Consider the following 15394-nt stretch of genomic DNA (forward strand, 5'->3'; position numbering starts at 1 on the left):
TAATGTCAACTTAACCATTCCTCAGGTTATTTCTTCATTTTTTTCAACATATAAGTATTTACTATTTTTTAGGAATCGGTCGAGAAATCGCCAAAAGAATAGCTGAATGTGGTGCTGAAATATTCGCACTAAGTAGGACGCAAGAAGACCTTGATAGTCTGAAAGCAGAGGTAAAATACATAAATCTCCACACTAAGTAGTACACAAGAAGACCTTGCTAGTCTGAAAGCATAGAAAGTATATAGAAACTCCTGAAGTAGAGGTGATTTACAAAAAGTTTGAAGTCTTAGGTCTGGAAAAAATGAAAAGCACTCTCATACTCATACTAAAATATGCAAAGATATCTCAGAGGTAAAACAGATAGTATGGTATAAGGGGTAATTTACAGATAGCATGAACTAAGGGATAATGTACAGAAAGCCTTAAATCAGAGGTAATATATGAGAGTCTATCATTAAATATGGGTCACTCTTACGTCAAATTTTATATCTTGGATACTAAGTGACCTATCATTGTACAACTTGGTGCAAGGAGAACTTAAAATGTAGTCTCACTGATTACTTGGATACTAAGTGACTATCATTGAACAATGGTGTACGGCTTGGTGTAAGGAAAACTCTTGTGTAGCATATCAGCCTCCCTTACACACACACACATACACACACCAATCTGGATTATATTTCATCATTATTGACTTGTCCGAATCTTGGATACTAAGTGACTTAAAATTCTACTAAGTGGTGTAAGGATGAATCTTATAAAGAGTATATCAGAATCCCCCAAAATAGGTCACTATGTTCTACATTTTACACTTCATATACTTGTATTGAGTATTACATTGAAGTAATTTTCAGTAATAAGATATTAGTATAGGTTTCATTACAACAATTTCCAGCGAAAGGGATATTGCTCAGAAATACACTCTGTGATTAATTGATCCGTACCAAGTTGAAGCCCAAGCTTTTTTTCTTAGATCCCTATGGATCATATTCTGGTCCGTTTCACATCGAAATTAACTTTTATTTAAAGAACTGTTTCCATTTTATCATTTAAAGGGGCATTAGCTGCGATTTAGACCAAAATTTGGAATACGATTCTTTTTGCTTCAAGTTTTAATGAAAGCGAAAGGTGAAAATAATATTTCGCTATAAGCAGTCAGTTTGGTCCAAATTGGTCTAAATCTGATAAAAAACATCGGTGATGTTTTATACATTTGCAAGTTAAAATTTAATCTCACTGAATCCATATGCATGTGCCCTTCAATTTAACCCCTTAGTTTGAGATGAGTTACGCATTAGGCGTCTTCAGCTATTAATAGGCAAATAATGTTAACATTTAAAGATAAACAAGGGTGACCCATTTTGTTAAATGATTCGATCCACACATTTAAAGATAAACAAGGGTGACCCATTTGGTTAAATGATTCGATCCACACAAAAATCATTCTTATACAGATAAAAACGATGATTAACATATTTTCTTAACCTATAATATGAAATCAACCAGACCTAGAAAAATAAAATTCCACATGCTCGTTATCTATTTATGTTTGTATCATGTGATATGACCGTTGACATTCTACAATACACACGAAATTTTGATACATATCATCGAGTCCATGTATTGTTAATTGGTTATTTTAGACCTTTTTGTAATTTTGATATAAGTTTTAGAATGTTATAAATCAAATATGAGAATTTAAGTCAAATAGGTGAACAAGAATTTGACAGCTAGTGCTCGTTTAAGGTGTGTCAATTCAAAATAGTAGCAAGGCAAACTTGTAAACATGAAAGGTTATCTTTTTTTACATTTTAAAATCATCAATTAAAGGGGCATTAGCTACGAATTAGACCCCCAAAAAATAAAAAAAAATGACTTTTTTTTAACATTTATAAAATAATATTAAGCTATTGGCAGTCATTTTGGTTCATTTTCATCAGAATAAGCTAACACACATCGCTCATGTATTATTGGCTTGAAAGTCAATACTTCAACCTCATTTGATCCGTATTCATATGTAGGATTAAATATTGTCCGCCATGATATTATGTCCACCGGACACTTTTTCACAGTAAATTGTGTCCACGGACAAAATTTTATAATGAAATATTTACCTATGAAATCGTGTCCACATATATGAAAAAGTGTCCTTCAAAGAAAGGACAATATTTCATATGAAAAATGTCCTTCATAGAAAGGACAGTATTTCACGTGAAAAAGTGTCCAATCTCAATGCCTACAAAAAGTATACACATCTTCAGTTCTTTATCTAAACTGAAGTTTTAGAATTAGCATGGGCGTTTTGTCTCTTTTAAAACATTGCATGTTAACTGGAGTATTGAATTTATACAAAATGTGAACATCACCATGTGGAATTAATCATAAATTATACAATAAAACATATACTGTTACACACAATAAACAGTAATACATTTAATAGAACGTAATATAAACTATGTGATTAATAATGCATGTAATCTGAGACTACTATGACACATAGTTATAGTAGTCTCAGATGTAATTGATTTCAATGTCAGTTGAAACTGGTGGATACTCTTTGTCGACATCTTTTTATAGCTACGATTATTGAAAATGCTTTGGAATTCAATACCTTCAATTTTGTTTATATTAAATTATAACTGGTTCTTAATTGGTTTGTTTTAGTAATAGAAATTCAAATATATAGCTAAAACATTTCAGTGACTTTTTTTATTATCTCCCTTTAAAAATTGATTTTCAATAAATGGACACTTTTTCAATGTAAAGGGTGTCTTTTATTTACAGGACAGAATTTAATAGTATTTTATGGTGAAATTATGTCCGATTGAATGGACACTTTTTCACAGCATCGGACACATTTAAATACACCTTTTCTGTGAACAGATCCGGGTGGACACATTTTCACATGACACTTTTATGGCTCACACATGCAACCTTTAATTTGAATTTGGAAACCGGCTGCGCATGCGTTCAGCATGTAGTAAGCATGTTCATTCGTTGAAATGAAAAGAATGTCAACATTGAGTAGTAAAACAAGGAAGCCACCAGGAATATCCATTTCGGTGACCAATCTGGACTACAAAAATCATTCTTGTATACAGGCAAAACAATAGTTTACATATATTTTAAATCTATAACATGAAATCAAACAGACCTAGAAAACTTGAATCGTCATTATTCGATTCACGTGCTTGTCTGTCTATTAATATCTGTTTTTTTATGCTCATATCGATTTAAATGAGCATTGATAGTCTTCTGAGGTTAACTCGACGTATATTTAGATGGCGTATAGTCTAAAATACGCACGAATTGCTGATACATCATAACGAGTCCACGCATTGTTAATTATTTATTTTTTTTGTGGACTTTTGGTAATTTGGATATACGTTTTAGTATGTTATAAGTTTGGTGAACATATATTTGACAGATAATGCCTTTAAGATCAGAGACGTGTATATTTACCATATATGTCTCTGTTCAAATAAAGGGGGAATGTCAAGTGGCAAATTACAATCAAAGTATAAACATAACTCTACCAAATTAGACCACAAGAGATGAAAAATGGCTAGTAAAAGCACACACTATGTGTTACATCCTCAATCGACTCATACTCCAATAAAACTTTGCTTGCTAAACTGAACATTGCTCTGTTGATTCCAGGTACCAAATATCAACATAATGAACGTGGACCTACAAGACTGGGATAAAACAAGAGAGGAAGTCAGTAAGATCGGTCACATAGACTTACTGGTCAACAATGCTGGTGTTGGCTGTAGATTGCCATTCATAGACACACCAAAAGAAGAGATAGATAGGTAAGAATATATACAGAAATATTTATAATTGTGTCTCACTTTACACTCTACATAAACATATTTTTTTTACTGTTGTGCAGTTTTGATGTACTCCATTGTAGAAAACAGGTAACTGTTTGTATTTCATCTTCCTCGAAGCCTTAAGTTAAGTATATTATACACATTGTCCGAAGTTACTTTATATATATAAATAAGGAGATGTGGTAACTATGATCGCCAATGAGACAACGATCCACCAAGTTCAAATAAAGTGGACGTATACAATTATAGGCAACCGTACGGCGTTCAACAATGAGAAAAACCCATACGTATAGTCGGCTATTAAAAGCCCCGATATGAAAAATATGTAACAATTCAATTGAGAAAACAAGTGGCCTAATTTATAACAATACAATTTACGAAAAACAAATATGACCGACATGAACCAACGACAACCACTAAACTACAATCTCCTGACTTGGAACAGGCACATAAAGAATGTGGCAGGGTTAAACATGTTTGTGGGTGCTCAACCCTCCCCTAACCTGGGATAATGGTATTACAGCACAACATAAGTACAAACTATAAAAAATCAGTTGAAAATGGCTTCATTCATAAGATCGATACAAAGCAGAAAAAAGTCTAACAAAAACACAGACGGGACGTGGAAGGGTATTTATACATCCCTCACAATACACATTATCCCATGTTAAGTTATATTATACACATTGTCCTAATGTAATAAAAGTTGCATTATGCACATTTTTCATATATGAGACATATTGTTGCCTATACGGTTTATGCCAATCGATAGCATTTAAATTTTTTGTATATTCATTAAGAAAGTACGATATAGTCATGAAGGCAGCAACAATGAGAAATCACACATTTCTTTTCAAAAGAAGGCGAAAGATACTAAAGAGACATTCAAACTCATAAGTTGAAAATAAACTGACAACGCCAAGGAAAAAAATGAAAAACACAAATACACAAACAGCAGTATACAAAACACAATAAAGAAACTTAAGATCGACTGAGCAACACGAACCCCACCAAAAACCGGGGGTGATCTCAGGTACTCCGGAAGGGTAAACAGATCCTGCTCTACGTGTATTCTTTTTAAAATTTGGGAGCTAAACTAAAAACATAACAAAACTCCATGCCAAAATAAAAACAAAACAAAACAAACATAAGAAATTATAAATTGAGCCTGAAAATTCCCCATCATTGTCAATATTAAAGGAGAGGGAGGACATGAGGCCACCAACTCCCACTTTCTTTCCTCTTACTCCCAGACGAAAATAAATTTTCCCAAAAATATCCCAGTTTTTATTCCCCCTCTTCGCTCAGTTCCCGCCCCCCCCCCTGACTCTCACTTCCCTCCTCCCTGACTCCTGCTTCCCTCCCCTTGACTCCAGCTTTTCGCCCCTCATTCCCATTTCCCTTACCCCTGTCTACCTCCTCTTAAAGATAATGATAAAGGTAAAATTAATTGGCGGCTTTATCTACAAGCCTTTTGCTTACTTTTTTATATTCTGTCATTGATATCAATATTGATTCGCAGTTAAAATTCATGTTCGAATTGTTTCAGGTTATATGATGTCAACGTTAAAGCTGTGTTCAATGTTTCGCAGGTAATCATTATGTTCATCGAAAGAATTTCAATATATATGTAATTGCAAAATAAACTTGTCGTGTTAAAATTTATTTTAAACGGGCACTTTTCGACATAGGCAATTTTAGAGGAGAAAATTTATGTAAAAAATTATTGGAAGACAACGAACGACGGACGAATGAGGCCAATTGATGAAAAAGCTCACTTTCCCGTTGGGTCAGGTGATCTATAACCAACCAAGAAATCCAAACAAGATTGCACCGTTCTTGAATTTAAAAAAAAAACAAATGTCTAACAACTCATAAAATTCGGCTTACACGAACGAGATAAACTAATCAGACATGGCAAATGAACTTCACTGGCGTTTTTTCAACAAAAATAAATACTACATATTATTTATACAAGAGTGTACGCACTGACATGTCGCAAATGCTTGAATGATCGTAATTGAATTTATTTTGAAGGTCTGCAAGATAAAGAATTTAATAAAAGTGTCACATAAACTTAACATTGTTCATGGAACCATTAAAAAGTCGAGGACTAATGAAACCTGCCAGACGGACATGAACACATTCTAATTATTAAAACCAACCAAAAAAAAAAACCTTAACATATACCAATTATTTAAGGAAATAAATTCACGGTCACATAAATTGCATGTGGCCATACGAGCAATAATATAGAAATGATGTCAAGGGCAGTGGACATATTGCAGATAGAAAACATCGTCAGGTCTATGTGCGAGATATGTTGCAGTCAAACCTTCTAACTTCTGACATATGAAGCTTCATACAAATAGTTCAAGCCGCCACGAATATGCATCCCTTGGTCTCGCAATCCGACTATTCCAAAAAATCAATGTGAACTTTTATAATAAACATGATAATCCAACTCACATACACCCGATTTCGCGGGTGTCCCTGTTTTCTTATTTCTTATAAAATTTCAAGTTGGTATACGATTTAGTTATATAACATCAGTGGCGAATCCAGGCGGCGTACAGGTCGCACGCCCCGACCCCAAACTTTGATGACCCAAACTATATTAAATCATGTATTTCCATGTCAAAGATTTGTTTAAGCATAAAATCGTCAAAAGATTGTTCGCCTCGCAACGCTCGGCGGTATGTAGGCTGTTTGAATTACGTCCACTTTGAAAGAACCTGAATCCGTCCCTATATATTGTCAAAAATATATTGACCAACGTCAATGTACGATAATCATAACACAATGGAGAGAGAACAGAACCGTTTATCTATAGGACGACTGTAAATAAAATAATCATTATTGCATTTTCTCGATGGCCTGAGACTATTTTACTAACTTATACTTAGTATTATAGTTACCTTTAGTGATAAATAGATTTGATTTTTAATGCATGATAGTTGTAATCCTTTTTCTCCCCATAAACATTCATTTTCTATGGCGATTCTGCATGCATATACATTTGTCTTATAATAACTTATTATCATGCATTATAATGAACATTTATCCTCAAAAAGATTTATTTAAAACGATCATAGGAAAGATTACACTCTTAGTGTGATTTGATTACTTATAAAGATAACCATCCTATTGTGCAAATCAAATGTGCGTGCTTCAATCTTTAAGACCGTAAACTTTAATTTCAAGTTTAAACATTTAAATTTACATAATGCATATAAAAAACGTATAGAGGGCTTAAACCTCAATTTGCGTTGTAACCTTCATTTCTATCTATTTCGCAGTTTAAAATGTTTTTTGAATGCAAAGCAAAATTATAATTATTTTTGTTCTAATAAAGTAGGAATTCAAGTGCTTACAGATTAAAATAAATAATATAATAAAATAAGTTGTCCTCTGAAAGAACTCGTTTTCCAACGAGCCACCAAACTCTTTTTTAACGCTGAAGTTAAATTATGAAATGCGATAATGATTTTTTTTTCTTTGACAAAACCGGGCTATGCATTGTGAAATCTAGGACAAAACCGGGCTATGCATTATGAAATCTAGGACAAAACCGGGTGGTACACATGGACCAAACCGGTTTCTTCCATTTTAACATGACCCATTTCTTTTATTCCATACACAGAAATACAAGTATTGAGGTGCTCAAAATGACTAGTTTTGCAATCTCCATGTCAGTATCTTTCTTTCCGTACCTATTTTTCCGTACAATGTGAACAATTTAACGAGAAATTAAACAAATTCGAGGCAAGGTTCACTCAATTCGTCATTTCGACATGCATTTCTACTTATTTCTAGAACTAGAACGGTTGTAGAAAATATTACATCTCAAAGTAGAAAATAGTTGTATATGTATATATATTCTTCGATATCATAAAAAGAAATAAAAAATAATCAGAAACCTACCTTTTCTATGTCTATTGATGTTCCGTCACCGTGCCGGATGTTAGATACCATCGAGTCCAAACATTTTTTGCCGGTGTAGTTTAGACACTGTGAACTTACTGAAAATCAATGGCCTGATTTATATGAAAAAAAAAAACGAAAAACAATTGACGAACAGCAACCTACGACTACCACTTAATTACAAGTTTCTGACCTTGGACAACCACATATAAAGAATGTTGCGGGGATGAACATGTTTGCTAGGGCTTATCCACCCCACCCTTAACCAGCTGTGACAGTTCTAAACAAACTGCACAAACCTGTCGGAAAGAGCTTGAATTATCAGAACAGCACAACACATAAAATATACTAACAATTAAACAGAAGCACAAAGTAACGATCAAAGAGTTCTCGAAGTTACTGAAGTCTAGTTAAGGCCAATTACAACAAATGAATAATCATTTTTTGGGCTGCTTGTTTGTTATCTATATCAACCACACTTGCAATAAAATGCATTAGTATTAAAAAAAAAACATGCTACAGATTCTTTATCTACGTATTCTAAAAAGAACTTAAATAGTTCTCGTTAAACTTTTTCTTTTTTTTTTTATCTCATTGTTTGTATTGTATTATGAAAAATTATTGATGTTGTAATGTTTATGCCCTTTGGGGCCCATAATTGGAAATAAAATATCTTATCTTATCTTATCTTATCTTATACCCAGACTAAAATATCAATCAGTACACTTGCAATAGATTCAGTGGAAAGACGTCATAATCAGCCCGATGTAAGGACGACCTTGCGCATTTAAAACAAATTATTAATTCATAATAAATGCAAAATCTGCAACAATGACGATCACCCGAATTCTAATTAGCGAAAATTGCACACAGAAAGGAGTTATTACTATGAAAATCTTATTATTAATTTCAAATGCCGACACATCTTTATAACAGAGGTTACTTTGAATTGCGTTTAATTTTGAAAAATAACTGTTTATATCCCTTATGAAAAAAGTATCTATGTCTAAGTAAATATAAGATTGGGTAACCAAGATTCTATTCCTGTTGAAGGTAATTGCCAAGCGCATGATAGAAAAAGGAGAAGGCGGCTCAATAGTAAATATATCCAGTGTATTGTCAAGGACAGCTCATACTGAAGTCAGCGCTTATTCTTCAACAAAAGGTGCCGTCGATAATATGACCAGATGTATGGCTCTAGAACTCGGACCACATAACGTAAGCTCAATAACTGTAGAACTGACCGTTTGTTTCATATAGCAAAACAATTAATTGAATAGATCCCATAGAAATAAAGTTTTATGCGGTTTTACATCGGACATGGGACACGGAATTGTTCTTTCTCTAATCTGAAAGTAATATATTTATTTTAGGAGCTACCATTTGATTTTTTTATAGGGGTGGGGGGGAGGGGGCTAGGATGAAAAATTTTGTCCTGCATTTTTTTGTTGTTGTAATTTCTGTCCTGCCTTTTTATTTTTCACTCTATTCGGTCCTGCCTTTTTTTATTAGTTTATCCTGACTTTTTTTACATAAATTGTCATCCTACCTTTTTTTTTTTTGCCAACTTGCTCATCCTGCCTTTTTTTTTTACTCAAAACTCCTGTCCTGCCTTTTTTCAAATTTCATCCTAGCCCCCACCCCCCTAAAAATCAAATGGTAGCTCCCTTATTTAGAAAGAAGGGTTACATTAAAACCGCATGCTTTCAGGGGAGCTATTTTTTGACTCACTAGATTTTCTGTAATCTCAATATTCAATCAACATTCCCGCTAACTTTAGATTGATTTTTGTAACCCATTTAAGAATTGAAAGACAAACAGTTCTCACCAGTACGTTTGTGTTTTGGTTGGTTCGATTTACTTTTGAAGCGATGACCTATATATTTCTTTCTAGATGTTTCTGTTGGTTCCGAAAAGTCAATTTCAACCAATCGGCGGAATTTTAATTTTGACCATAACATTTTGAGATGCAGATATTCAATGCATTTCAACCAATCAGCGGATGACCATATCTATTTTTGATGCAGATATTTGCAGACTAAAATGGAAGTTGTAGTAAAATAGAATGCTTTTAGTAGATATAGAATAGGGAGTAATGAACTCTTTTAGCAAAAGAAGGATTGGATCGGGGTTCTGTGTATTCACATGATTTGTATTTCTCTCCCTACTCTTGAATTTTCAGGTGGAATTTTCCGACTCAAATGGTTCACCAAAAACATTTATTTTATTATATAGTAAAGTAAATTAAATAACTAACTCCTTTACAACGGGGACACTTGCGGACGGTTTATCCACAATTTCGTTTAACAGCATCAGTGGCGGATCCAGAAATTTTCATAAGTGGGGGCCCACTGACTGCCTAAGAGGGGGCCCGCTCCGGTTACGCTCCAGTGATTTCCTATATAATCAACCAAATTTTTCCCAAAAAAAGGGGGGGCGGCCCCCTGGGCCCCCTATAAATCCGCCTCTGAGCATATGCAATGAATTATACAGACAAGTAAAAAATATTCAAATGTCATTAAAAATTAAAAATGGTACATTATCAAATAAGACAGCTTACATAAAAGAAATACACATTATGTACAACATAAAAAAGATAAATTAAACTAAGAGTTACAAAATATTGCACAAACAAATCACATTTAAACTCTAGGTTCCAAAGCCAATGATCTGTGAGAGTACATTTCGCTCAACAATTGTTTACTTAAACTGTCCATATTTTTACTAATATAGGGATCAACCTGATAAAAAATAATCACCAATCAGTATTTGTATTTTATCGTAGGACGATAACTCTGTGAAGCAGAGGCCTGTGAAAGTAGAACATCGATATTCATTTATATCAGTAAAGTATTTATTTCGTATAGAAGAAAATCCAGAACACTCAAGTAGGAAGTGTTCAACAGACTCGTCAGATTTACATAAACATATAGAAGATAGAAGAAGATGTTTTATTTCCATTAAATGGGCTCCAAGGAGTATAGTACAATATAAGACACTAATAAGACAATAACAAAACGAAACAACAATAGTCTAGTATACATACAAAGAAAAAAAAGGCAGTTTGAACATCATGAACTACACACATATACATATACGTTCAACAGTGTTTCCCTCCTTCTAAGGTACACCCCAACATGAAAAAGTTCCTAAAATAAATTGGCAATGTATTGGATATTTAACTTAACTGCAAAAGCCACAAGGGACGGTGCTGCATGGAAAGGTGGGAGATAGACTCACATGGTATACATGAATGTAAAATAGATAATTTGGTTATGATATTATGAGCAGATGCACAAACCTGGTATGTCATCCTCGTGCCTGATGCAAAAGGAGTTGATACATATTGTAAGATGACCCGACTGTAAGAGGCACCAAGGGACGATGCTAAATGACATGCCCAAGTTTTCATAGTACGAAATAGAAAAATACTTAAATATAATGTATATGGGAATAATTCTGATTGTCAATGATAAAATAAATACAAGAAGGTACATCATTATTATCATAGGTGAGTCTAGGTAACCACCATGCCATCCTCGTGCCTGATGCAGATAAGCTAGATATATATTTTGCCTTCATCAATCAGATCACAAACACATATTAATATATCAACATTCTCTATATTAAGTAGCCAGATTAGTTTTTGGCTAGGAATCAAGTGCTGAAAGTCAGGACACAGTGAGTTGATCATGGAGTACATGCAGTTTCTTCTAGTTAAAGATGATGTACGTGAAAATAAAAAAATGTTTTTCATCATCAATTTCATTTGAGGTGCACCTGAAACATATTCTGTTTTGTCGAGAAACACCATGATATCTACATTGTTCCCCAAATTTCTGAACTATATAAGAGAATAGGTTTAATTGTATGATCAAATACATGAAGAATGTTTTTTAAACTTGGATTCAGTGACAGAAAGTCCTTGCGTAGCTTATGGTAGGCTTTTAACGCCTTATTATACAATTCTCTCTGAGCGAAGGAAAAAGATCCAGATGCACTAAAAGTTATTCCTAAATATTTACAATGTTGAGCACAATCAATAAGTATGTTATTAAAATAAAATCTATGTTTGATATGTCTGCCTGCCTTGTTAAATACAAGCACCTTAGTTTTATTGGAATTTTTCAAAAACCAATCTTTACAATAAGTACTTAATCGATCAAGTTTACTCTGAAGTCCTTTTGCTGAAGTTGGAAAAAATGACAATATCATCAGCATATAGTAAAGAATGGACTAGTCGTGAATTAACAAAACTGAATCAGGGGAACTTTTAAAACAATCAGGAATGTCATTTATGAAAATTTTAAACAAATTTGGACTCAAATTGTCTCCCTGTTTTACTCCTACTTAAGTTCTAAAGGGATCTGTCACCCTATTCTTTAATCGAACACAAGATTTACTCTGGGCATACGTGCTCTTAACGATATTATAAAAGTTTGAACCCACCCCTATATTTAACAGCTTGCTTAAGTTTTATCCCTGCGGTGAATGACAGTATCGAAAGCATTCTGGAAATCAACAAAGCAGGCAAACACTCTACCTTCTTTTGTATAACAATACTTATCAATAATAGTTTTTAGAATGAACATATGGTCAGATGGTCGTGCTTTTTCTGGTAAACCCAATTTGGCTATCATCAATGATATGATATTTATCTAAGAATTTAAAAAGACGTGTATAAAGTATCTTATTAAAAAGCTTCCCCGATGAAACAGTGATTGTGATTCCTCGATAATTATTATGGTCAGATGCATCGTTCCCTTAATGAATTGGGAATAAACAACCTGTGGTCTAGGGTTCAGGGTATTTTCCATAAGAAAGACAAAGATTAAAAATTTTGAGGAAACATGGTAGTAAAGAGGTTTGACCATACTTTAACATAGAATTGGAGCTAGTATCTTATTAGCCTGCTGTTTTATTAACCTTTATAGATGAGTCAAATCAGTAGATAATTTAGTTTCAGAAATCTTACTGTCAAGTTCATTGAAACATTTACTTTTTCAAGAATATTCAGTTTTTGCTCTAAATACTGAAGTCTTTCTTTAAATTCATCTTTTGGTTCAGTTAAATTTTTAAAATGGTTTAACCATTCTGAAGGGGCAATCAATGCACTTTTATCATCTTTCTCTTTACCCTGCAGTTCATCAATCAGTCGCCAATACTTCTTGGGATTTTCATTAAAAAGATTTTCAATTTGATGCAGTAATGATTGTTTATACTCCCTATATTTGCATATACGAGCCTTAGTATAAACGCTGCAGTTTGTAATAGTGATCTTTAACAGCAGGATCTCTGGGATATCTGAAATATATTTTTCATAATTCAGGAGGTTATTTCTCATATATGAAAGGTTACAGTCAAACCACTTTTGATGTTTTTCTTTCTTAGTCGAATGTATTTTACGTTTCTTAAGAGCTATATTAGCAGCTGAGGTAATGACATCTGTTAATTCTAGAGATGCTTTATCAATTGATTCATGGGAATCTATAGAATCCTGATTAAGAAGTTTTTCAAGTCGCTGTTGAAATTCTTTAGAACAAAGTGCATCCTGAAAAAGGGCTGGAGAGTCATCTGACCATATGAAACCTGGAATTAATTCATGAGTGCTAACAGTATCATGATTAGTATAAATACAATATTTAGCTGATAGTGACCATTCATATATTTGGCAAGTGGGACTCTCGCTAAGATTCATCCTATATATAAGACTTGGTTCAAAGGTAAACAAGTGTGCGTGTTAACAATTTTAGTCTTGCAGACTTAAAATCCAGCAAGTTCCGACAGATAGGGCTGCCTTCCTTTTGCAAAATTAAATTTAGAGAAAACATCTAGGCTGCTTTTATTATTTATTACTTGATATTCCTTTCTACGAACAAACCTTCCAAGAAACTGTTTAAATATATTCGAGTTGTAAAAGTGATTCAGACCAACCAAATTAAGCAAATTGATCATATATTGTGGATAATCCCACCCCTTTGAAGCGTTAGGGACAAGTTTGGGAAAAGAGCAGCTTTTGGGGTATTCATCTTAGTATTAAAAATAAGTTTAGCCGTTTTATATTGCCATGTTGCAAGTATTTGGTGACTTGAAACGGATGGAGGTAGCCATACGGCACATCCGTGTGCTAGAGATGGTCGGATAACCGAGTTCCAAAGAGCATCCCCAAAAGATATGCGATTAAAAAATCCGTGCTCATTAAGTAGCTTAGTCATATAATTCAGTTTGCGCTCGAAAATATCTTTTAAAAAATGATTGATATGGTAAGCAAAAGTCAAAGCGCGGGTAAAATAAACTCCAAGATATTTATATTCATTAGTCTCGTCCAAATGCTCATTTCTTAGTTTTATCTAAGCGTTTACCTACTATCATAATCTTGGATTTGTGTGGGTTAAACTTTAAATTCTACTTTGATGCAAATTTGGCTGTTATATCTATCAGACACTGTAGTTCCTTCTCGGACTTCCGAATAAGGACTACATCATCAGCAAACATTAAACAGTTCAAAAAAATTTGTGAGGAGAGCTCGACGCCAAGATTTTCCTTTATTGATATTCATTGACTTTGTATCTTTTTTAATCTTTCCAATTGTTTTGATTTGAGCGCCAGTGATGATTAGTGTAGGCGAAACGCGCGTCTGGTGTACAAAGCGATAAGCCTGGTACATTTGACGAGTGTTTACAGGCTTTGGACAGGCACTAAAATAATATTGCATGGTTAATATAAATAAGAAGAGGTGGTATGAACTCCATCCAAGTCACAATGTATAAAAAGTTAACAATTATAGGTCAAAGTACGGCCTTCAACACGGAGCCTTGGCTCACACCGAACAGTAAGCTATAGAGGTCCCCAAAATGTCTAGTGTAAACAATTCGAACACGAAAACCAACGGTCTAATCTATATAAAAAACGAGAAGCGAGAAACACTTATAAACCACACCAACAAACGACAACCACTGAACAACAGGCTCCTGACTCAGGACAGGTGCATAAAAATGCAGCGGGTTTAAACGTTTTAACAGGCCAACCTTTACCCTAACCTGAGACAGTAGTGTAACATTACAACATAAAAAGACACACTACAAAATATCAATTGAAATGGCTCAACTCGATCAAAAAGACATTTGAACAAAAACAAGTAAACATACGATTAAACATGATTTTGAGCGCTCAATAGTCCCTAATATGGTACAGTGGTGTACAACACAACATAAAAACAAACTGTAAAAAATATTTGGAGAGGGGCTTGGTTCATTTGAGCACCTGAGATTACCACTGGTTTTGTGTGGGGTTCCTGTTGCTCAGTCTTATATTTTTATGTATTTATTTGTGGTTTGAATTTTTCGTCATGTTTGTCAGTTTTTCTTCTTTGAGTGTTGAATGTCCTCTTGGTATGTTGAAACATTTAAAACTCTAAGGGGTTTCTACCCCAAGATACAGATTACCAAATTATTTGGAACGACTTCTCGAATTATTCGGTTATTTATGCTTTTCAACTTTGTAATTGATCTGGCTTTCTAATTGTTTTGATTTGAGGGCCACTGATGAGTCCGATTAAGACGTAACGCGCGTCTGGCATACCAAATTATAAGCCGGACATTTTTATGAGTTCTTAAGGCCTGGGGCAGGTCCGA

At 33.8% G+C, this 15394-nt stretch overlaps 1 protein-coding gene across 10 annotated transcripts in view; it reads left to right on the forward strand.

The window, feature by feature from the left end:
• Positions 1–15394, forward strand: part of LOC127708788 (carbonyl reductase [NADPH] 2-like) — a 107061-nt gene that overhangs the window by 85985 nt on the left and 5682 nt on the right. For 3 of the 10 annotated variants that reach the window (XM_052213913.1, XM_052213911.1, XM_052213908.1), the window contains exons 2-5: positions 73–170; positions 3661–3815; positions 5386–5428; positions 8814–8978. The exons of 2 other annotated variants lie outside the window; for them this stretch is intronic. In XM_052213913.1, coding sequence (XP_052069873.1) covers positions 73–170; positions 3661–3815; positions 5386–5428; positions 8814–8978 — 461 coding nt within the window. The remainder of the gene's footprint in view (positions 1–72; positions 171–3660; positions 3816–5385; positions 5429–8813; positions 8979–15394) is intronic. 5 more of the 10 variants (XM_052213910.1, XM_052213909.1, XM_052213916.1 and 2 more) reach the window with 3 other exon arrangements.

This window comes from Mytilus californianus, unplaced genomic scaffold, assembly GCF_021869535.1.
Source record: "Mytilus californianus isolate M0D057914Y unplaced genomic scaffold, xbMytCali1.0.p SCAF_7, whole genome shotgun sequence".
Lineage (NCBI taxonomy): Eukaryota > Metazoa > Mollusca > Bivalvia > Mytilida > Mytilidae > Mytilus > Mytilus californianus.